Here is a 24,433-nt window from a genome sequence, read left to right as displayed (position 1 = left end):
CAAGTAAAACAACTCCATACATATTCGATTTGCAAATGTATAACTGTATATATTTATTAAGGGATCTAAAAGGCTAGTTGGGTTTTATTAAAAGGTAACCAAGATGGTATTTGATATACTGGATGCTGCTTCTCCCATTATCCCTTTTCAATGCAATTTCAACGGTATTCACATTTAAAATATAAATCTGAAAAACTGTTCCAGGTAAGTTTTTATTAAACTAAAACAGAAACCAATAATCACAAAAAGAGTGAACATAAAAATCCTGAATGGAGAAATATGCCATAATCATATTTAGGAAAACTTTCATAAAGATGTTAATTCTTCTACAAATTAATCCATAATTTTAATGCAATCTCAAGTGAAATTTCAACAGAATTTTTCATGGAACTTGACATGCTGGTCATAAATTACTAAAAGTTAAGAATGAAGACGAGTCAAAATAACTTTTAAGTGTAAGAAGGTGTGTGCCCTGCTGGAACACTAATTATAAAGTTGCAGCAATGAAAACGTATGGTATTAACACAGATAAAGCTACAAGTCCACAACAGGGAACCCAGAATCGACCAAGCATATATGGGGATGTGCTACCCACTAGGGTGGTGCTACCCTTAAGGGCCAAGTGCTCAGTAAATGGTGCTGGGACAACTTCTGCCATAATGAAGGGGTTGAGATCCCTACCTCCTACATATACAAAAATCAATGCCTCATTTTCAGTTGCATTACATATATAATAAAGTGAGAACAAAACCTTAAGACTTTTAGAAGAAAACAAATGTCTTTATCACCTTAGGAAAGGGAAGAATTTCTTAAAGATATATTTTTAAAAAAACAAAATTCCACAAACCATAAGGAAAAAAGTCAATACGTTTGACATTAAAGTGAAGAATGTACTCTCCCTACCCAGTAAAAAATGAAGTACATCATATATAAAGTTTGAAAGCCCTCATGCTAGGAAGAGAGATATACCTATAATATGCAAAACCAAAGATTATTAATCCTATAAATAAATAGAAAGAGATAGGTACTTGATAAAAATACAGCAAGTATAGAAATTGGGTAATTCACAGAACTGGAAGTCTGTATTGCCCACAGACATATGAAAATAATGAAAAAGTGAACGACTGTTTGTAATCTGGGAAATGTAAATTAAAACAATGGGAATCTATAACCCATCAGATTAACAAAAAATTTTAAGTATACTGAGAAATAGCAAGTTTCTTTTTTAATGAGATAGAGAAAAATTTAATGCACTGCTGATAGAAATGCAGACGGTTAAAACCACTTAGGAAGCAGATTGGTAGTCTCTAGTAAAACTAAAAATGTTTATTCCTTGCACAATCTGGCAGTTCCATTCCTAGAATATATCCTGGAGAAATCCAGAGGAACATGAGAAGACATAACGAATATGTTAATTCCAACATTTTTATAACAGTAGAACTAAGGACCTAAATGATCTTCAATAGGAAAAAAGGTCAATAAATTGTGATGTGTTAAATCAATTGTATTTAGCAATTAAAAGCAAAGAAGAACAAAATGCATCAGTGTAGATGAATCTAAAGAACATGTTAGCTTAAAATAAACTACAAAATGATGAATATGAGATCATTTATGTGACATTTTAAACCACATAAAACAATACAATGTATGACACACATGTATGTAGTAAAACGTGAACACCACAGTCAGAACCAATTTCAGTAGTCATTGTTTCCAGGGAAGGAGGGGAATAAGATGGAAAAGGGGTATGATGGAGATTCAACTGTATCTGTAATGTTCTGCTATTTACAAATATAGCAAAATGTTAATATTAGTAAAATCTAGTTGGTAGGTTCAAGAATTTCTCATATTAGTCTCTGTACTTTACTGTTTATTGGAATTTATCAAAAAGCCTAAATTAAAAATTCAAAACTAAAACATGACCATTAATTATATCTACACATATATGCAATAAAAGTTTTATCTTACCTCAACTGAAGAACGAGGAGTCACAAAGAATTGATTGAATTCATCAGGGCTAAAATCTCCAAAAATATACTGGAAAAAAAAAAAAGCACTGATCACATAAAATACACATTTTATACTTTCAGGAAAAAAATGCTATATATTAAAACAATCCAATGAAATATTTAGGCCAGAATCCCCAAGACCCTTTCTCAAACAAATCAAAGGTCTGCAATGTGACATTTCTAGGTATGATATTTTCCAATTACAAACAAAAAGACACTACTTAGCCTTTGCTATAAGTTGTCAAAGAACACTCTGAAGTTGTTAAAGCTTATTAAAGGCCAATTTTGTACACCAAACTTTATAAGCGGAGTCCTGCTTGCAGGAGAATTTTTTTGATTCAGAAACATTTCCAGTTGTTCCATTTACCTTTCTGCTGACTCATGTCACTACCTCCATTTCAGTTTTCTCTGCCATACATACTAAAGAAAAGCAGAAAACGTGGTTCAAATAGGAAGACAGGGAAATCCAAAAAAGGAAAATGTTAATGATCTTGATGAACGATCTTTAAAAATATATATGTAACTTTTTATCTTGAAACTGCATTGAAACATAATGCAGATAAACATATTTATTCGACAGACACAAACCTAGTTGTGAACCTTCATTTCATAGAATTCTGAGTGTGACTTTCTGGAAGAACAACTGGTTAAACTGCATAGAAGCAAGTTTGACAAATGCCTAGCATTTCCTATTCTCCCTGGAACTACAAGAATAAGTCACTGACAAAAAGCAGTATGACTAGATTTCTACAAAAGAGAATCACTCATTCATTATTTTCATTTAATCAATAATTATTTAGCGCCTACTAAGTGCTATGCACAATGATCGGTACTGGGGATAAAAATGGTAGGCAGAGTTGTGTTCCTCTGCTTTAATAGAGCTGACAGTCTAGTAACTTGTAGGAGAACTTATAAGTATGTGATTCAAAAATAACCAGTAACTATTATATGAATGAATATTACCCATTATTATTGTAAATGTGAATAAACAGCAACTAACTTTCACAGTCGTTTGGTAAGAATACACCCATATTTTGGGGGAAAACATTTCTGGAAGGCTCTTTGGCACCAGCTACCAATATATATTAAATAGATGTATAAATATATATTAAAAACACAATATTTGTTAAATATGTAATATTTACATATACTTGCAAAAGACCACCAAAAAAACTGCATTGAAAATGATGGTGAAAATAAGCAGAGTCCCAAAACAATTTAGAAATGGTCTTCTGAAATACTTTCTCAGTTTAATGAGCTCTGACCTTATCATCTTCCACACTGGAGAAAAGCTTATGTTAATTTCACTCAGGCATAACACAGCAAGCTATCTTTAAGTGAAAAGGAAGCATAGAAAGGCAGAGGTGGGATGTATATAAAGAAATGACACTGCTGACTGGTATTCCTTTATAGTCCCACTGCAAACGGATCTTTAAGTCTCAATATATACCTCAAAATTTAGTCAGGAGAAAATGAAAACATAAGCCACAGAATGGGAGGAAATATTCCTGACAATACCAAATGCTGGTAAGGATATGGAGCAACTGGAATTCTCTACATAGCTGAGACAGATGCAGAGTGGCACAGTCACTCTGGAAAAGAGTTCGGCAATTTCTTATAAAGTTACTTACCACAGGACCCAAGCAATCCCACTTGTAGGTTCTTACCCCAAAGATATTCAGACCTTTGTCCACACACACACACACACACACAAAAACTACCTGTACGCTGATGTTTACAGAAGCTTTATTCATAATCACCAAAAACTAGAAACAACCCAAATGTCCACCAAGGGGTGGATGTGATACATCTATACAATGAAATACTGTTTAGTGACTCTCAAAAGCATCATGCTAAGTGAAAGAAGCCAGACTTAAAAGGCTCTAACTTGTATGACTGCACTTACTTACCATTTTAGGGCAAAACTATATAGACAGAAAACAGATCAGTGGTTATCAAGGTATGGCTGATTACAAAAAGGCACAAGGGAACTTTAGGGGTTGATGGATTCGCAGGGGAAGCCTGCGGGAGAAACAGTGACCTTCCTAATTGCCAAGGAAACACACACCCATTAAAATACTAAAGATTTCAGTCCTTGTATGTGAATGGACATCAAAGAATCACAAGACAAGCGAGGGAGAAATCAACAGCAACAAAGAATCACTATTAAAAATGAGGGGGAAATGAGTAAACACAGAAAACAGAAGAGAATTTTTAAAAAATTCTAGTCTATACCCTTAAAGAGATTCTAACAGATAAACAAGAAGTGTTCACAGAAATCATAAAATTATTAAATTTAAATTACTAAACTTAAAACCTCAACTAAGAATCACTGAACTGGAATCATGTTATTTTATTTAATATAATTAGTAGAAATATTGTGGTAAAAGATGTCCATTTTATCTTCTCTCATGAATAAGAACCCTGAGCATTTCAATTCAGAATGTGGGGAAGTATATAAGAATGAGAACTGAAATGTTCTGCAGGATTGTTAGGTTACTTTCTTTAAGCAAATTTTCTTTCTGGAAAACTAAAACTAAAAATAAAAATAAAATGCTCATTTAAATCACAATTCTAAGCACTTCCTTATTTCTTATATACAGTCTTAAGTCTTTTAAAAGAGCAATCCTGCACTAGTTTCTGAGAACGACCTCGTGGCCAACAGTCAGAATGCTCAGAAAGCTTCCAGGAAAAGACTTTTTTTTCTATTATTTTCATTTTTACTATATTTACTTAATCCTCTAAAGTATTATTTGAAAAAGTTTGCTAGGGATTTTACACATGCTTTTATTACTTCATGTCAATAATTTCTCCACAGATATGCGCCTTTAATCTGATTAAAAATTCACTGGGAGAAAAATGAGGATGTGCTGCAGTATGGATGGGGAGAAATCTCCAAGATACTCTTAAATGAAGAAAATATATTTGGGTAAAAAAGTGAGGAAAATAGAGATATCTGTTCGTGTATGCATAGATACTGAAAAGGGAGCCAAGAAGGGACTGTAACCATCACCTATATGGAGTTGTGGGGAAACAGAGAAGGCACTGGAACAGGCAGTGGGGTTTCTTAGTGTGTATATGAATTTTCAGAGTTTTTAGATCTGAACTATATAAAACCCTTTCTAGTCAAAAAGTTGTAAAAAGTAAATGTAAACAGAAATCACTGTACTATTCAAATACATCCATTTTGCAGAAAAGTTGTAAGTTTGTTCCTGTATTAGTTTCAACAGCTCACTAATAAGTTAGGACTTGGCAAAAAAAATTTAATCCAAAAAGGACACCATAAGCAACTGCTAATTACCAAATATGCAATGTTAAAATATCATTTTAACATTTGCTAAATGGCTAGCCAAAGCTGTTTTGAACTCCAATGTAATTTCCTTAACTGATTCACATATTATCAATAAACAACTCAACTGGTTCACATATTATCAATAAACAACTCAACTGGTTCACATATTATCAATAAACAACTCTATCAAAATGCACATGAATCACATTCCCTTACCTTCATCAGATAATCCTTAATGCACAAATTTCTGAATGGGAGCAGCTATGCTTCACCAATATAAAAAAGTCATTTCAATTTTATGACCAAGAGATAACACAGGAGATTGCTACGAAGGTGGTACCAACAATTATGAGGATCTCTGCAAGGATCTCTGAGGGGTTTTAGTTAGGATTCCTACCTCCTGTAGAGTGAGTATTCCTCATGTGCTCATGGGAGAACTGGGGCGTGGGGGTGCTCCTTATTTTTTTTTGCAACTTGTGTAAATTTGAAATTATTTCAAAATATTTTTTTTAAAAAAAGCTAAAGCTGAAAACACTCAATTGTGAGGAAAGCCTTTAGCCTTCTCTTTATGTAAGCATGAAATAGTCCTCTTCCCCAGGAGGATTACTATTTTTTAAAGTCAATTTTTAGGGGAAAAAATATTGTGCTTGGGGAAAAAAAATGAAAATGACCTGTGCCTGACTGCATAGGATTTATAATCTAGTAGGGAAGAAAATGCCACTGACCACATTGAACTAGTTTGTCCTGGAAGAAGCAGAGTGAGATAAAACTAGGACAATTAAATTTGCATGGAAGACTAAACAAACAGTAGGAACAATGGCATTCGACTAATGCAGGCCTAGTATATACAGATGCTCAATAAACCATCGCTGTGAGGGTAAAACAGAAGGTGCCTGAAGGCCCTCTGTCAACCAAACTGCCTTGTGCAAACATTTATATTGTTGCTAATTACTCTTCTAATAGCTGTATCAAATACTGTAAGTCAAGCTAGAAATTCCCCTGAGGCTTTAAGCAACCTCCATCAGAGTTAGATGAATAATGGTCAAGAAAGCTGCGGCAGGTGCTCCTTTTCCAGCTGCTACGATACCCACAGGAAAGGCCTGCAGTCAGGGGGACACACCACAAGGCCTGGCAGCCTTTCCATTCCCTTAAGGAAGGGGGTCTGGGAGATGGAGTAGCTCTTTTCCACTGCCAGGAACAAGACTCAGCTTCTCCACATTTCCAACTGACCCCAGCTCAGGCTTCCAGAACTCCCACTGTTCTTATGTTTGGTTATTTTCTGATCCTTTCTAGGGAGGATGTGAAAAATATATATATAAGTAACACTTCTGGAAAAAGGGGGCATACCAACACAGGATGGAAACAAGACACTTCACTGAAGCACAGACCCTGGGCACAGCTGCTCTGGGTTTCAACTTCCAGAAGAGACCCAAGGCCAGTGTCAGAGGGCCTACCTAAGTCTGTGAGCCCTGGCAAAGGGACTGGGTAAAAGTGAAAACACCGGTGTTTGTGCTAAAGGAAAAGCAAAGGTGCCCAAGGAAAGTGAGGAGAGATGTTTCTCATTCCCCTGCATGACCTACAGGTCTCCACAGATTTAATGGACACAGGAAACACTTCGCAGTAAGTGGAAATGGAGGACTATCACTATAGCGTGACACAAGGGGGCGCTGGAGCACAGCATGATGAGCCTTCGGTTAAGCTTCCAAAACTTCACCTCTATGAACCCAAATATGTAGGGTGCCATCGAATCAATGTTCTCTGCCTTCAAAAGGACTCATGGAAATAGGAGATCAGTCTCTGATGTAAAAATTGAGATAAAAGGCAGTGATCAATGCACACTTTGCCGTGTGTGCATCGTACGTCACAGGTTCTGAAGCAAGTCGGACAACTATGCACCCAGCTCCAGGAAAAACTCCCTTGTACAGACCCAAAGCCGAGCCTCGCAGGGTGAAATGACAGAACCAAGTCACAGCTAAAAAGAAGCTGAGGAGAAATACAAAGATTTCTCCTTCCTGGTTTCCCAACCCAAGGAAACTGAATTTGGGAGTTATGAGAAAACATTAAGAACTAACAAACTTTCAAGTAATAAAAGCCTTAATTTCAGCTCTAAAATGGGATGGGTTATACAACCTCCATAGTGCTTCCCAATTCCAAAAGGATCTCCTGGGTCTAACAAGGACTAAGAAATAAGGGTTTGGAAATGTTCTCAGACTGATATAGGCTACCACATGGCCGAATCCTGAAAACATGATGCTGAGTGAAAGAAGCCAGGCTCAAATGGCCACATGTAAATTCATATGAAATGTCCAAAAGAGGCAAATCTCTAAAGCAGATGTGGTTTCCAGGAGCTGGAGCAGGGAAGGGTAGAAGGGTGGGGGGGGGGGGGGGGGCGGGGAGGGTCACTGCTAATAGGTATGCAGTTTTGGGAGATATGAAATGTTGTAAATTAAACTGATAGTCACACAACTCTGAATATACTAAAAACCACTAAAATGTACACTTATTTAAATGGGTGAATTCTATGGTATGTGAATTTATCTCAATAAAATAAATGAAGTAAAAAAATCAGGCCAGTAATTGCACAGAAAGTAACATTTTAATTTTTTTACTAAATTTTATTGGTCACGGAGCAGTACTTGATGAATGCTGACATCTACTAAACAGTCACAGACTGCCTTCAACTTTAGAAAGTGGAGTAGGTTGTTTGGGGGACATCTGGGGATGACATTGTTTAAACAGTCAATGCACAGCAGGAATTTCGTTGATTTAACAATATGTATTGAGCAGAACTCTCCACAGTGAACTGTGCTAGACTATGAGAATGAACTCTGAATAAGACAAACAGAGAGTTGAGGACATAGTGACATTTACAGTTTTGTCACAATGCAAGTGGACTGCAAGTTACACCAAGTGTTACAAATGGCAAAAACACACAAAGGAAAGAGGGGGGCAGAGAAAGCCTTGTTCAACTGAGTTGTAGCAGAATTCTGTTTTAAATCCCTGAGGCAGAGGGGCCCTGAGAAGAGAACAAAATAAACAAACTGTGATGAAGCTACTCCCACAGACAGCTTCCCTCCTTAGAAATCAAATGTCAAAGTACTAGGACTTAGTGTCTAGTTTCATGTGGTCTTTGTATTTTATACTATTACAATCCTATCGAAAGATATCCTCCCACCTTTCAAAGCAGGAATTTTAATAGGTTGGCTGTATACTTTAAGTGCTTTCTTGGAGATTCTGAGCTAAAACTTATTTCAACAAATTGAATCTCTAAATTAAAAAACATGATTCATTTAACTGAAAGAAACTTTTACCAACTTTCTAGTCTTATGTCTGCATTAGTTATATTACATGATGGCAGTTAAATTTTGGCTTGCTTTATTTACTCTAAACTAGTACTAAACAGCAAGATAATAGACAGCTCTCAATATACACTAATTTACTATGGAGAATTTTTATCACATAGAACAGAGCTGTTATCTGGTATAGCCGTAGTAAAAATTCAAGGTTCTACCTGTTTTCCTATCCATTACAAATACTTTGGCACTAACCTAGGAAGGAAGTGGGAAAAAAGGGAATGAAAAAAGCAGAATGCCAAAAAAAAAGTAACTGTAACAGTACAGTTGACCCTTAAGCATAGGTTTAAACTGCACAAGTCTACTTGTATATGGACTTTTTTTTTCAATAAATACCTGTATTGTTTCCTATCTGTGGTTGTTGAGTCCACAGATGTGAAGGCCTGACTGTATACCGAGGGACAACATAAGCTTTTGGGAATCAAAATTTATATAGTTAAATTCATCTTTGTATCACCAGCAGTTAATGCAGTACTTGGCATATAGTAGATGTTTAAAATATCTTGTTGAACAAATGACTTCAGGAAGAAAAAACCACAACAAAGTTCTAGTGATAGGGAATGATAACCTCTGTATACTCCACAATATTTTAAACATCTAGACATCAGTGGGGCTGACAAAATTTTAACTAGACTGCTCTAACTGGTTTTATTTTGTTTGTAACTATCAACAGAGACATTCCAGCCAGGAGCATGATTTTCATTTTTCACTATAACCAAAATATAACATTTAATTTTTAAATATAACATTTAAACATGAGAACTGAATTAAGCTTTACAGTGAACTTTAAAAGAATACCTATTTTGACCTAGAGAAAAACTATTCACAATTACCACCATGTGGTCTCCAAAACTAAAGAAAAATTGACTTTCAAATCAAAAAGAAAAAAAGGGGAAAACAAACCATGTTATGATAAGAAAGTATCAGAGCTGGTCAACCTTTTAAAAATCCATTTTTATTCCCCACCCCACTATCCCTGACCACCAAATGAGTTACCTGTGTCCAGCGTGAAGAGGGCATTCTCCTAGTTTTTCTTATCCCCCTCTTTTTTGCTTAAACTTTCTTTAAAAAAAAAATTTTTTTTTTTCCACTAAGAACTATTTGCAGTCAGATTCACTTTTCTGTCAGAGACATGGACTCCTGTTCCTGTAGATAAAAAATTATTTCCTTTTAAATTGATGCACAATAAAAAAGGACTGACAATACCAAGCGTTAGTGAGGATGTAGAAGGGGGCTTCTCATGCACTGCTGCTGTTGAGGATGTAAAACAATACAGTCGCTTTGGAAAAGCCTGGCGGTTTCTTGTAAAATACACACTTACCATATGACCCAACAATTCCGCTTCTAGATATTTTACCCGAGAAATGAAAAAACGTGTCTACACAAAGACTTGTTTATGAATGTAGTCAACAGCTTCATTCACAGTGGTCAAACACTAGAAAAACAAATGTCCATCAAGAAGAGGTGAAGGGATAAACAAACTGTAGTACAGCCCTATAATGGACTACTACTCAACACTGAAAAGTAAGGAATTCTTATACCCAACACGGATGAATGTCAAAATGTGATGCAAAGTGCAAAAAAAAAACAGATAGAAGGGTGTATTCTGTGTAATTCCACATAAATAAAATTCTAGAAAATGGAAACTCAGTCTACAGTGACAGAAAGCAGACCAGTAACTGCCGGAGCACTGGAGGGGATTCCTGGCAAAGGGGCATGAGAGAATTTCCTGGGCAATAGAAATATCCTATGACTTGACTGTGGCAGTAGTTATCCTGATGGATACACTGGTCAACACTTGACTGCAAATTTAAAATGGGTACATTTATTGTATTAAATTATACCACAATATGGTTTAAAAAAAAAAACTGATGCACAAAATTGATACCCATCTACAAATAAGGAGGATGAGGCAGCTGTACTATAAAAACAGCTCTTGGAGACCAAGGACCATAATATTAACCTCTCATTTACATAAGTAGAATTCTTAAGTAATGTATATTTGTAAACATTCACACTTTGGGTTTCTTTGTTTTTTGTTTTAAAGATTTCATGTTCCCTGGTCCAACGACTTTTACTAGCAGTACACAACACCACTACTGCACATATTTTATTTTGCTCCTTGTTATCATTGTAAGGGTGCCTACCCTTCTTTGAGCCTCCATGCTGTCATCACTCAATCACCACCACAGATTGTTGGCACCTGGCTCAGCCTGTATAACTGCCCAGATCCCCTGACCTCCTACTCAAACCCGACACTACACACACTGACAATTACTGCCAACACCACTGAATCAAGACTCTAACGTTTCATTAAACAGAGTGCTACACAGGCAGAAACTTGTAAGTGCATCTGTTCTACAGGATTTTACACTTAATGAAATATGCTGGAACCAAACCAACAAAAGCTTGGCTACTGAAGGCCACCTGTCAGAAAGGAAAGTACATACTAAACCAGAGCTTCATGTTAAAAGACATACGAAAAAGAGAAGTGTGACTACTTAAATGATTTTCTTCTAATTTGCTGGCCACTGCCAATGGTTTCTTCAAATACTGTGGAAAATCTAGAGCTGCTTAACGAGAATTATTTATGTTAGCTAGTATATACACATTTCTCCTTCCAATTTTAAGGAGGAAGTATAAAATGTTCCCTTTAATGAGCTGTTTTGGTTGTTAATGAAAACCAAAGTTACCCAGAAGAATTGGTAGAAGCAGTAAAAGCTGCAAAATTACTATCTGCTGAAAATAAAAGAATGCAAGAGAGGTGCGAATAGGTAAGGATCTGCCATGTCCACTGAGAATCAAGCAGTTTTAAATACGCAGTAATTATTTTTCTAATATTACTTAGCAAAATGTATCTCCCGCTCTTCCCCAAAATAATCAATGAATTAAAGACGTTCACCTTTCAGTTTACAATGCTGTGTTTTAATTAATTCTGGGAAATAAGAGAATCAATTCACAATCAGAAACTAAAAAATGAATCCAAAAAATGCCAAACATTACTGCTTTCAGGATGCATAAAACCTAGTTTGTGAATACTCTGCAGAACTTGAAAATAATATGAAAGAAAAATGTTTAATGATAAAGAATATTCACAATACTAGAAGCAAGGAGAAAACACCTTACTAAATAACACATGGTATAATCTTGTTTATTAAAAACTAAACTGTATTATTACAAATACATTACAATGAAGCTGCCTAGCTCTCTCTGCATCCATTCTGACTGATCATCCCAAAGCCTTCCTTTCCTCTACCCCCTGCCACTGCCTGAGCTGAGGCCTTCAGCATTTCTCAACTGGATCACACTGCAAGTGTCCAACTGGTCTTCCTGCTTTCGGTCTCACCCTTCACCCTCCAAACCACATGCGGCCACCACAGGACTGTCTCTAAAATGTGAATGTAATTATTTCAGTCCCTAGAACAGCCTTTCGAGGCTCCCAAGACCCTTCGGGATAAAAGGCTCAAGCAGAGCATATCATAGCCTTCAGAACTTGGGTCCTGTCTAGCTTTTCACATTCATCTACCATGTTCCCCAACAGCCTGGCATTGCAGCTCTCTGCGCACTTCCACGCCACTGTGCACGTGGGATCTCTTGGATCAAATGCCTTCACTCTGGCCAACTGCTCCTCACACTCAGTTCCAGAGTCTCATCTTGGCAAAATATTTTCCTAAAAAATGTGGTGAGTTACTCACTTTGGATTTTAACAGCTGATTTGCCCTTTCCCACACTCGACTATGGACTTCCTCAAATATATGAACTATGTTGTATCTTTCATTAATTTGGTCAATAAATATTTATTAAGCACTTATGTCGTAGGCACTGGGAATGTATCAATGAAGAGAACATACAAATCCTCACCCACATTAAACTTACATCATGGTAAGGGGAGACAGAAAATGGACAAAATAACTATGTTAGAATATTAATTATACAAAGTATCAAAAGGTGGTAAGTGCTTTGAAAGAGTGCAAGGCAAGAAGGTGGCAAGATGACGGAAGGTTCGATTTGTAAAGCTGGCCTCCCTGAGAAAATGTCACCCACACAGCGGCAAAAGACAAGGAGCAAGTTGCATGGACAGAGAGTGTGTGCGTCTAGAGCAGAGGGTCTCAGATAGAGACGCCTTCTTCCCACTCATTTTTGTATGCACAGTGCTTGGCACATAGGCGAGCTCTAAAAATAACTAGTGGGTGAATGATGACATTGGCTGACATAAGGCGACAAAGGTGGCAAACAGAAAAAATAACTGAAGGAAGCCAACTGAAAAGCTTCCAAGCTCATCACTGACACACAGGCTCTCAACCTAAAGGCTGACAGCTCCATGGCTCTTGAGTTTGGGGAATAAGGGCATTTTCTCTGACCAAGTCAACAAATGATCACTGCCATGGCCCACTAACTGGACATGGGAAAGCTGTGGTGAAAGCATTTTATTTGTACCAGCAACTATCCTCTGATCTCAGGACTACATTCGTTGAGAAAAGCCCAAAGAATAAACAAAACAGATCATCTGATATATAGGTCAGTCACCTGGATTCAAGAAACCATACAAAAGAGATAAAGAGAGCCATGAAAAACCTTTAAAGGAAACTTAAAGGTCACCCATGCATTCTTAATAGATATTATAATCAATCTGAATACTTCATGAGCAGCCCATCGCTTTTTAATCAGCTCTTAATTCTAAAAAGGTATATGCAAATCTGTTCACTGGTTCTGTACGCTGTGGTCCTGTTCTTCATTGCCAAAAGCAAACCTATATTCAGTCCTGAACATACTGAATGACAACTAGGTATTCTCTTTATTTCCTTCAACTGGTCCCTCCTGTCAACTTATCCATTCAACACACGGCAAAGGCAAGACACTGTGCTAGGCAGTGGGGGCATGCTGGAGGAGAACCAGACCACATGATACTTGAGAAAATCTTCCTGAGACAATGAGATCACTCCCAGGGCCCCTGAACTCCTACTTCAGAGCACCTGCCAGAGCTCTAGTTAGACAACCATCTGTGTGGTGTTTCCCTCCGCCAGACAGGGCCAAGTCTTCCTTGAGCCACTCTGGGCATAAGGCCAACACAAGCCTGGCAGGCTGCAGGCCTCCTCGAATGGCCAACTGACCATAGGAGGAAAGATGGAGCACCTACAGAATCAAAGTACATAGCGCCCTCAAAGCTCACCATGTACATGAGCTTCCTTTTTCATAGAGAAGTGATGGACTAATTAACAAAGCTAACTCAAATCTGTTTCCATTCAAGAAGTCAATGGCAAAGAAACAAAATGGCAATGTACTTTACTTTTTCTTCACCTTAAAAAGAAACTCATTTGTTCAAAATGTGTCAGGATGAGAGGCAAACTCTTTCCAAACTCAGCTCTGGTAACTCTGTGTCTAGGACTAGTCACTGCTAGGATACTGCTACACTATCACTGAGTCGAGTTCACGTTATAGTCAGCTAAGCTTCCAGCCAAAACTGAAGAGCATACTTTTTTTTTTTTTTAAGCTATCTTATATCTTTCCTCACAAAAGAGAACTCTAGTCACAGATGAAAACTTTATGATCCTAGCACTTAACTCACACTATGTAGTTGTGGCATGGAAAAGTCAAAAGTTCAATAAGAACCAAGATGGAACCAAGAGTAATTATTTTACCACTGGTCTGTGAAAAACTGGAGACAAGAATTTTCTAAACTGATAAATCCATGACCAGCAACAGAAAAAGGCAGTAAGAATTTCTGATGTTAAATTGGCTTATGACTGTGTGCACACATCCCATCCCCAAAAAGATTTTGATCACAATCAAGCTTCAAGATGAATTAGAAAGTTAACTGAAATCTCATTCTGAAGACCCAATGTGGAGGATCTCCAAGGTGGCAATACTTTGGGGTTTTTTAGCTGCTTGTTTCCACAATTTATTACACTCAGTGCTAAAATCAGATATTGTCACCTCTCAGAGTGGTACTAACCTGTATTTTTGGTTGTTGATGGTCACACCTAACTTAGACTGGAGAGGTTAAAATTTTTTTGTCCAAAATGTGATGTAGCTAATCTTAGTCAAAAGAAAGTGCTCAACAGGCTAAGTGGGAAAAGCTGTAAACAAAACCATGCGGAATATCTGAAACTTGAGTGCGGTTGAGATAACCTGTGAGAGTCTTCTAAAACACAGATTTGGGGCCTGGGCACAGGGATCCCTACTCAGTACATCTGGATGATGATCAGGGTGCTAGGTGATTCTGATGGGAGAAGACCATGACCAAGGATCGCAACTTAAATGCTATGAGATAAAATGATCCCAAATATCTAAAATTTATGACAAAAAGTGTTGAAGGAAAGCATTTAAAAATATTAACAGCAGTTTATCTCAGAGTCGTGGAATGTCATGGGTGATACATTTTTCACATTTTCTTATTTTCGAAGAGCATAATCAAGGAACAAATGCTTGTTTTCAAAGGTGCTTTCCTTAAAAAAAAAAATAAAGGGAATAATGCCCTGCATTAATCTGCCCCCAAATGACATTCCCTACATTTTTCCCCTCAAAGTTTTGGGGTTTAAGAGGCTTGAGGTGCTGAACAGAGAGAACACTCCAAGATCTGAAGAAGAGCCTGAAGACTGATACCCTTGACAACCCATGAAGGTCTCCTGTATAATCATCTCAATTAGCAATGCTAACAGAGTGGTACTACCCACTTCTTAAAACCTGTGGTTTCCCACAGACACCCGCCTGCTTACAAAATCAATGTAGCCTCTGGCTAGGACTATCAAGGTCCTTCACCTCTCCTCTGACCCCTGTCCCACCACTTCGTCCTACACATCCATCAGCCACAAATCTATCTCGGGTTCCCAAACATGCCACAGGCTTTGAGACTGCTCCGCTATATGTTCTCCCCTTATATGCCTTTGTCCTTGTGTTTTTCTGCCTAAATATCACCTTTCTAGAAGAGATGTTGTCCCAGCTTCTCAACACTGTCATACTTTTTTCAACTCATATTATACCTAAACGTCTCTTAAATTGTGCCACTTCTCTCCACTGCACCCTCCCCAGTCAAAAGTTCAAGGACCCTCCTACCTGATTTCCTTATGGTCACTGTGACCCTGCTACAGTCTATTCTGCATAAGGCAGTCAGAGTGTGTGCCCAAAATACAATCTGATTATGAGGTTCTGTGGTCAAACACTGTGTCATGCCCTCTTCCACATTTTTCTCAGGATAAAGACAATAACTTCTAAGAATGGCTGTAAGGTTGAATAGACCTTGTCTACCTCTGTCTCTAGCACTGAGTTCCTTAACTGCTTCAAACTCCCTTCAGTCGTAGAGCCACTGTACATCCTGTTCCCACTGTCTCATGCTCTCAGCTAAGGCACTAACTCCAAGGGAACCTTTCCTTGACTTTTCCAGGCTATGCCAACGGACTGTGTTCCCTTCCTTCCAGACATATTTCTGTTTGGAATGACATGTGCATTACTGTGATTATCTGATTAGCGACAGTCTCCCTCACAGGACAGCAAGCTCTGGTGAGAGACAATGCCTGTTTTTGCTCATCGCTCCATCCACCCTCAGTGCCTGGTAAATAGGAGCCACCCAATAGCTATTTGATAAATGAATAAATTAATCAAAGTCCTTGACTATGCTGTTCACGCTTCTATAATAGTAATTACTACGCTAAAACAGGATTCACCAATTACCCTGTTTTTCTCCCCACTATTCTGTGTACTTCTAAAGCACAGGAACGCTCTTTTCAGCTCTATATTGCTAATGCCAGCCACCAGAAACCTGTCTGAACAATTACAAAAGATAGAAAGTCTTTCATATGTGCTTCTGAATAAGTGTCTGATGTCCTACAAATTAATTCCAAACGAAATAGAATGCTACCCTTTGGAAGACCTGATTTTGCATTTTATTAATCAAAGTGATTGAATGTCATTGTCTCTGGGGAGACGAACCTGAGGTGAGCAGTGTTTTTACTTTTTTTCTTTTTTTTTTTTTTTGCCACTGTAGTATTTTCATAAAAAACTAAGGGGAACGAGGGGAAAAAACCTCATTCTAGAGAAAATATGAGAAAATCCAGGTTAATTACCCAATTCCCCTACTATTCACTCGTCCTGGTGACCTACCAACCTCTCGACTAACAAAAAGTCTGTTCCCTCATAATTTTTTCTAGTGCAGAGGTGACTAACCGAATCTCACTTTGAATGAGACATGCTTTTACAATAGAAAAACTGGAAAGCATTCCTACTGTAATTAAGGGGCTAAATGTCTTCAAAATATCATTTAAAAAAAAAAAGTTGTTTGGACATTTTATTACTCAGAAATTTCTACAGCACTTCCACAGTCCCAATGAGCCACTTTATCCTCCATGTATCAGCTCCATTCCTTAGCAAAATTGGGTGAAAATAAGAAAACTTGCTTTGTTTGAATAGATAGACGACTTTAGTAATTTTAAAAACTAGAGTTGCTCCAAAAGTACAGCTCAGTGCCTTTCTGGTTAGAACTGTATTACGATCTAATGGAAAACAACCAAAAACAAGCATAGAAATATATATCAAACTGAGGATTAAGGATCAGAGGAGAGAATGATTTACACTTTTCCTTCAAATACTTCTGTATTGTTAGCATGTTTTAGAAATACCATGTCTTTATTTTGTATTTTAAAATAAGAACTTTATTGAAATGCACTCCACACAAAATTTAGTAATAATTAGTAACATGTTAGTAAAACTTAGCAATTAGTAACATATTATTCTTTAAACATTAAAATCTTTATTTCATTACTAGTCCATTTCATAAACTTTGAGGTGAGGGAAATCATAATGTAAAATGCTGTGCCTTTATCAGTCTCTTCTAAAAAAGCAGTTTGGCAAAGTAGAAAAGGTAAAGAATTTAGAAGTTCGAAGACCTGCTTTTAATTTTTTTAAGTCTCTGATCACTCACTTAAAAGCCATGTGACTTTCAGTCACAATCTTCACAATCTCCCTGGGTCTCACTTTACTCATGCATAAAATGGTGATAACGATATATCACAGAGTTGCTGTTAAGTGTCAAACAAGCCATGGCACTTTTAAACAATGCAGTTCATAGGTTGCACAACATTCTCCACGTCAATTACTGCAGTGCTTCATGTTATTATAATAAATGTTTTCTTCCTTGCCCAATTAAGTCTACCCAGAAGGCTTATCCCAGGTCTCAAATAAATATATACATCTTAGAAGCCATCTAATGGGAATTTCTACTCAAAATATCAAGTTTTTTTTTTATTACATTAGGCAAGAATGTCCAAAAACTCTAGAATTACACTTCATTTTCAAATTCTCTTCTATTTACTCCAAAGCCTCAACATGCCCTATCAAAAGGAAAAAGACTGATATTTTCAGAAACAGGGAAAGTATATATTTTAATGCAATAAGACAAACATCTCAAGAGGCATCGTTTCACTCCTCTAAAGTTATAAAGTGTCTAAAATAGAATTGCAAAAAAAAAAAAGAACATTAGAAATCTTCCTGACAGTTCAGAATATCAAATTCACAAGTTAAATGGTCTCAACTAAATTTAAATGAATATAATAAAATTAAAATGTGCTGCTTTTATCCAGCACAAAGGACACTACTACCATGTTTATGCAGACTGTAACTCGTTAGATCAAAAGGCAAATCAAAATTTCTACACAGAACCATATATTAAACCTTCCTGGGCACTTCTAGCTTACAAGGTCCTTGGCTTCCAAAATGTAATTTATAGAGATATCCAGTTTTATTCAAACTATTAAAACATAAAAATGAGTACTTCTGACATGCATTCACAATAATGGTAAATTTCTATTTTTGTCAACAGGGACAATAAGTTGCGAAATGGTCTAAAAAGCCATCCCCACCACTTCAGTGCAACTAGTGGGTCTCATCTAAGGTCTATAGCTGGGGGGAGAGAAGGCTACACTATTCACAGGACTCCTCCCTTCCTACCCCAGCCAGCCATCCACGATAACAAGTCTGTTACATGAACCCCCATTTTGTGCAGGGTTAATGAGTGCGTGTTTTTTCCTACAATGTTTCTTAGAGCATGGCATACCTGATACATCTAATGTTATTCAATTAACATTTAAACATATATTTTTTTCCACAGTAACGCCAGTGAGAATATGTTTGGAGCTGTCACGATGAATCTTTTGATAAATCTTTTGATACTTTTAAGACTCATTTGCCAGAAAAGAGCAAGGGCATACCAACTTGCATCCAGTACACATAGATGAAAAGGAGCATTATTTTATAAAACAAAGACAAAAATCTACCACCATCAGATATGGGAGAGAAAGATATAAATATAGGAAGTCACAGAGTGGGGCCACCAGCCTATTAGGAAGCACTTTCATTTCTAATGTACTAGTTGTGAGACTCTTGAATGAGAGTGTAAGCTGAGGAGATAGCCCTCGAGCTGTTACCAGAAAAATAGAGAACTGATCTGAAGAATGACAACTAAAAAAGCTACAGACAAAGCTCAAATGGGGCAGACCTGAGGATCACAAGAGTAGCCATAATGAGGACGCTGACACTCGGTGACAGGCACTGGGCTAACACCCTACATGCATATTATCTAACAATTCTCAAGACAGAAAAAAAAAAAAAAAACTGCAGGAAGATATGCTTTAATTCTCTCTACATTATCATTATCTCCCAGCCCCAAACCACACTTCTACTACTATACTTCACCTACTCTATCTACTCCCAGGAAAGGGCAACCAAAGCAGAGCATGTTTCAAGACCGGGGACAGAATGGAGTTAGTAGCTGATAGTTTCTGGTTTCTCAGGTCTTCTGCTGAAAATAAGGTCACCTCTGAGGAGCTTTCAAATAGAGCTTCCAAATAGTCAGAAAGTAGCCAGCTCATGAAAAGTCGACATTCTGAAGACTCCGTATCTAGCTTTATGAGATTCTACAAATTCTGACCCTTGAAACAAACACTATGAACATAGACCTTGGACCTTTATTTTGCCCACACTAGTCCAGACTTTATAACTAGAAATAGTCACAGAAAGACTTTTTGGGAGGTCACTTCAATAAACAGGAAAACTGCAATCCAAGCACATGTAAGTCTTTGAAAATGAACATCTACACTGCTGAAGTAGCACTAAAGTGACAAATGATAGTAATCCAATGGCCCAAGGCCAGTAAATTCCATCGCAAACAGATTTATCTGTTCTGTACCACAGTGATTCTTGCATGTGTAGCAGTAAATAGAAATGTGACAGCCTAGTTATAAATTCAAAAGAAAGTTCTTCCTACTATTTTTCATACTTTAGTATATTATCAGTAAGAAGTATCCTCAGCAACCACCTTTAATGTGCCACTTGAAAAACCAGATCCATTTATAGCAAGTACTTACATGTCTGAAATTTGTAAAAACACAAAAACAAACAAAATAACCGTGATGTAACTAACTCAACCAGATATGATACAACTTTTCTCAATTACCCGAATATTCTGAGCGGAGCACAAAGTAAATGTGCCACTAATCTTGGCATTAAATAATCATTAAGTTTCGTAATCATTTTTTCTTTTAAGTTTTCCTATGTGAACCCTTACTAAATCATGTCAGTTCCACATTTAAAAAAAAAAAAAAAAAAGAGCCCTGGAATATGTCTTAACTTTTGCTCTTGAGAGGAACTGAGAATGAGGAAAGTTCACTTATTATTCACTGTAATGTCAGTACACTGTGGTCCAGAGCACGAGGGCAGCAAGGCCATGGATACATACAGCTCATCTGCACTGCTGGTCTGTAGAAACCATTGGGGCAACCATCAACTCACAAACTTTAAATAGCATATCTAGTCTTAGGACATCTTTGATATTTTGCTGTCAGTATACAAAGGAAAACTAATATTTCCACCTATCCTGTATTCAAATATTATTTACTTCAGCTGCTATGTCAGACTCCAATAAAAATGTATCTTTTGAGAGTTACTAAAACAGTTGTCAGTTATAAAGCTATTCAAACACTCTGCTACATGCTGTAAACTGGATCCAAGAAATTCCATACCATAATGTGTGTGGGGGGGGGGGGGGGGGAGTACCATTTTGAAGTAATGAAAACACTGGGGTGAGCATGCTGCAGAGGACCAGGACAGAAGCAGCCACATGATATCCAAAGAGGGTGATGGAGGAAGCATTATTGTGGGGATTTCACTATAAATGACCTCAGCAATCACAAAATTTTCTTCTGATTTCTTCGGTTCCTTCATGACAACAAATATTCATAAATTAGAAACGTACTTACACTTCAACTATCAAAGTTCATCATTTGTATTTGTTAAAATGTTGAAAGCTACTGGCACTAGAAATGTTTCCAAGTTTTACACTGTTTCATGTTAATCCAGGGAACAGGATTCAATCAACGGTAATAAGATATAATCTATATAAATAAGATATAATCTATATAAATTTTTAAAATTGTAACTTTAACAATCAAATTTTAAAATGATCCTTACTGTTAATTTGTGGCTGTCATTCCCAATAGGAAACGAGCAATATGCATATCATGGTGTTTAGCACAGGGTAAGTGCTCAATCAATATCTGCTGAATTAATGAATGAATGGCCATTAAGGCCGCAGGACCTTTAGGACAGTAGGTATATGAATAAAACAAATGTTATTAAAATGTTCGTCCTGACTCAAGCAGGATCCAATCATTAAATCTTGTCACATATGATTTCATTACGTGTTTTCACAACTATTCTTTTAAAAAATTATGAGAAATCATACTATTTCCTTTGTTATCCTCTTTGTGCTAGAACTTAAAAGCATTTAAATTATACTTTAAAATAAACCCAAAGTGCTAACATTTATGTTCAGCTAACTTTTGCCACTCCAATTTTCTAAAGATGTGTATAGACTACATTGTTGTATGAAACACAAATACTAGGACAATGAATGCAAATAAAATTACAATTAATTTTACATTTTGCATTGATTGGTGCTTATAATGGAAGTAAAGTATACCTAAACATGCTTTCAAAATCACTGAGTATTATATTACAATTAGTGTACAATGAACCTTGTACCTGCCCATACTTATTTTAACAAATTATCTGCATTAATATTTAAGTTGAGAAAAAGGCAAATACCCAATCTCTTAAAATCTTTTAATTACATATTTGTAAAGATTATTCAACGACTAAGTCCCTTTTTTTCCTATGAAGAACTATACTAAATACTAAAAAGGAGATGTACATGTGAACAAGTTAAAGAGGGAAACTTCTAGCAAACTAAAATATCAAAAATTTAAATTACAGCTTCAAGATCTAATTTTTCAAAAACAGGGTTTTGCGGTTTAAATTCCACAACACACATTAATTACAATTGTTATTAAAACCGACTTCATTTCCAAAAGGGCAACAAAAACTAACAGTTTATACAGGATTAGGATTTACCGGCCACAAATTTTCCGAATAGCTACTTTGTTTCATTTTCCAATATTTAATACAAAAGCATACTGAGATAGTATAAAAATATACAATAATTTCTAGGGATTACATGTCAACAAATCAGCGGTCTACACGGCAAGCTTGACAAATAATACCACATGCCGATTTTTATCCAGAGTGATTGTAATGGGCGTGGAGGGGATACGAGCTCAACTCTACACATACATCTCCCTGAAAGCGAAAGATGCGTTTACTTTCTTTCCACTATGAGATTATTATAAACGGCCTCTAAGCTTTAGACACTGTGGTGACAGGGTGCGTTAGTGTCAGCCCGGCTAAGACGGATTCGTGCAAAAGATGTCACTCAAATGCAAGTAAAAGTACGGTCCTGCCGACTTATTTCGAGTTTTCTTTGCAACAGTAACATAAGGCTGCTCCTCAGTGAGTTGAGTCTAAAAAACAGAAAACCGGCAAGTCCCCCGTGGTCAAGCAAGCTGAGAAAGCAAGCTCTGGAGGCGTGGGGGAAACGGGGTACCCCCAAATCTTGATGGCTAGCTCTGAACAGAGACGACTGGAGTGCGTGGATGGCTCTAAAGCCCTGAGAACCTCCTAAAGCACCCTGGCTACCTCTTGGGGCGACAAGGGCCCCATTTCCACAGACGGCACGGTCCAGCCAGGAGGTTAACCCCTTCGCGCCCCCCACGCCCTCTCCGAGTGGGCCCAGGCGCCCCCTCTCTACTGGTTCCTCGAGGCAGGGGCCTGGCGAGCTGTGGCGCGAGTCGAACCAAGGCTGCGAGCGGCCAAGGCGCGGAGGCCGTAAGAGGCTCGGGGCCTAGTCCCGGGCAGCGTGTCCCGGCGCCCTCCCCCACTCCCACACGCTCGCTCCGGGCCAGGGTGCGGGCGCTCGCCCGCCGCCCTCCCCGGCGCCCGCCCGCCCGCGGCTCTGGGCCCCTTCCTGCCGAGGGTACAGGCCGGCAGCTACCTGTGGGCCGCGGAGGGCCATGGCGGCCCGTTTCAATGAGCGTCGGCGTTAGTCTGACTCCTCACGCTGCTACCCCCGCCGCCGCCATCTTCTCGCCCGCACATACACACTCGCATCGGCCGCCGCGCCTGCGCACTGGTCGCGCGCCGCGGGGCGCGGGGAGGCCAGACGCGCCGGGCCCGCGCTGCGCATGCGCGGCCGACAGGTGGGCGTGCGTGGCGGGAGCCGGTCTGGGGTGGACTCTGAACCCGTTCCATGCCGGCTGATGCGAGCCTGCGGGGCGCGGACGAGGAGTTTCTGGCCCCCAGCTGAGATGTCGGAAAGGAAAAGGGCAAAGGACGGAGCTGATAACGCCAAAGCGCCCCGCAGGCCTCGGCCTCTCACCTTCAGGGAAGCCTCTTAGTTGCTGGGCAGACTTGGGACGTCCGGGGAACGGGAACGGCGGCCTGAGATCCGAGCAGGGTCTCCCTAAGGCCAGGGTCTGGGTAGTGAGCACAGAATCCGGAGGAGACCCCTGGTTTATAGAGATCACATTTCCGTCCATTCATTCACTTAATCACTCTTCATTCATTCCACAAACATTGAGCGTGTACTCTGTGCCGTGCCTTTTGCTAGGCACTAGAGAATATTTAAAAACAATCAAATGCACTTGTGAAGCGCTTAGCATTGGGGCCTGGCAAAGAGTAAGCAGATTTAATAAGTGTTTCCTATTAACATACTGCATGTATCCAGACAGACCAGCTTTTGGGTAATTGGTTCAAGAAACAGTGAGTCCCTTACCTGACCATGCAGTTTACCATCTGGTTTGGTCCCCGTTCTAGATGAGTGATTTCAGGCAAGCTACTTCACTTTCCTGCTTTGGTTTCCTCGCCTATAAATGAGGCTAATGAAATGTCTGATAATATTTCTGTGAGGATCAAATTAGATAAATGTGAGCATACGAGCCAAGAAAACCAGCCCTCAGTGAAAATTAGCTACTGCAATTATTATTCATAACCATTATCAACAAACATGTACAGAGAGCCTACTCTTGCCAGACCCTGTACAGCAGAGACCAACAGAAAGATATATTCCTACATTTCATAGACATCTATCTGCCCTGGTGTTTTCAAAAATGGGACCCCATTAAAATTTAAGTGGCATGAGGGGTAGTGCTAAAATAAATTATCTAAAAAGGCATAATCAAATTCAATGTATAAATCTTGAATAGATCCTGGTGTTTTTTTTTCTTTAAGCTGGTAAATATTTTTTGACTATTGGAGAAATTTGGATATGGCTGGGATATGGATGATTTTAGTGAATTATTGGTAATTTTCACAGTATAATAATGATATTGTACTCATGTAAGAGAATGTTCTTATTGTCAGGCTATGCATCTGTAGAATCTAGGGATGAATGTCATAAT

At 38.1% G+C, this 24,433-nt stretch overlaps 1 protein-coding gene across 2 annotated transcripts in view; it reads right to left on the bottom strand.

The window, feature by feature from the left end:
* Positions 1 to 23,177, bottom strand: part of USP10 (ubiquitin specific peptidase 10) — a 58,118-nt gene extending 34,941 nt beyond the window's left edge. Inside the window, exons 1-3 of one of the 2 annotated variants that reach the window (XM_016165918.2) lie at positions 23,029 to 23,164; positions 9,651 to 9,800; positions 1,969 to 2,037 (exon numbers count right to left, since the gene is read on the bottom strand). In XM_016165918.2, the coding sequence (XP_016021404.2) occupies positions 1,969 to 2,037; positions 9,651 to 9,674 (93 nt within the window). In that variant the 5' untranslated portion in view covers positions 9,675 to 9,800; positions 23,029 to 23,164. Of the gene's footprint in view, positions 1 to 1,968; positions 2,038 to 9,650; positions 9,801 to 23,028 lie in introns of both variants that reach the window. The other variant, XM_016165919.2, reaches the window with a different exon arrangement.
* Positions 23,178 to 24,433: the final 1,256 nt, after the last annotated feature.

Source organism: Rousettus aegyptiacus, unplaced genomic scaffold (assembly GCF_014176215.1).
Source record: "Rousettus aegyptiacus isolate mRouAeg1 unplaced genomic scaffold, mRouAeg1.p scaffold_m13_p_14, whole genome shotgun sequence".
Classification (NCBI taxonomy): domain Eukaryota; kingdom Metazoa; phylum Chordata; class Mammalia; order Chiroptera; family Pteropodidae; genus Rousettus; species Rousettus aegyptiacus.
This window is presented reverse-complemented; position numbering and strand designations above follow the sequence as displayed.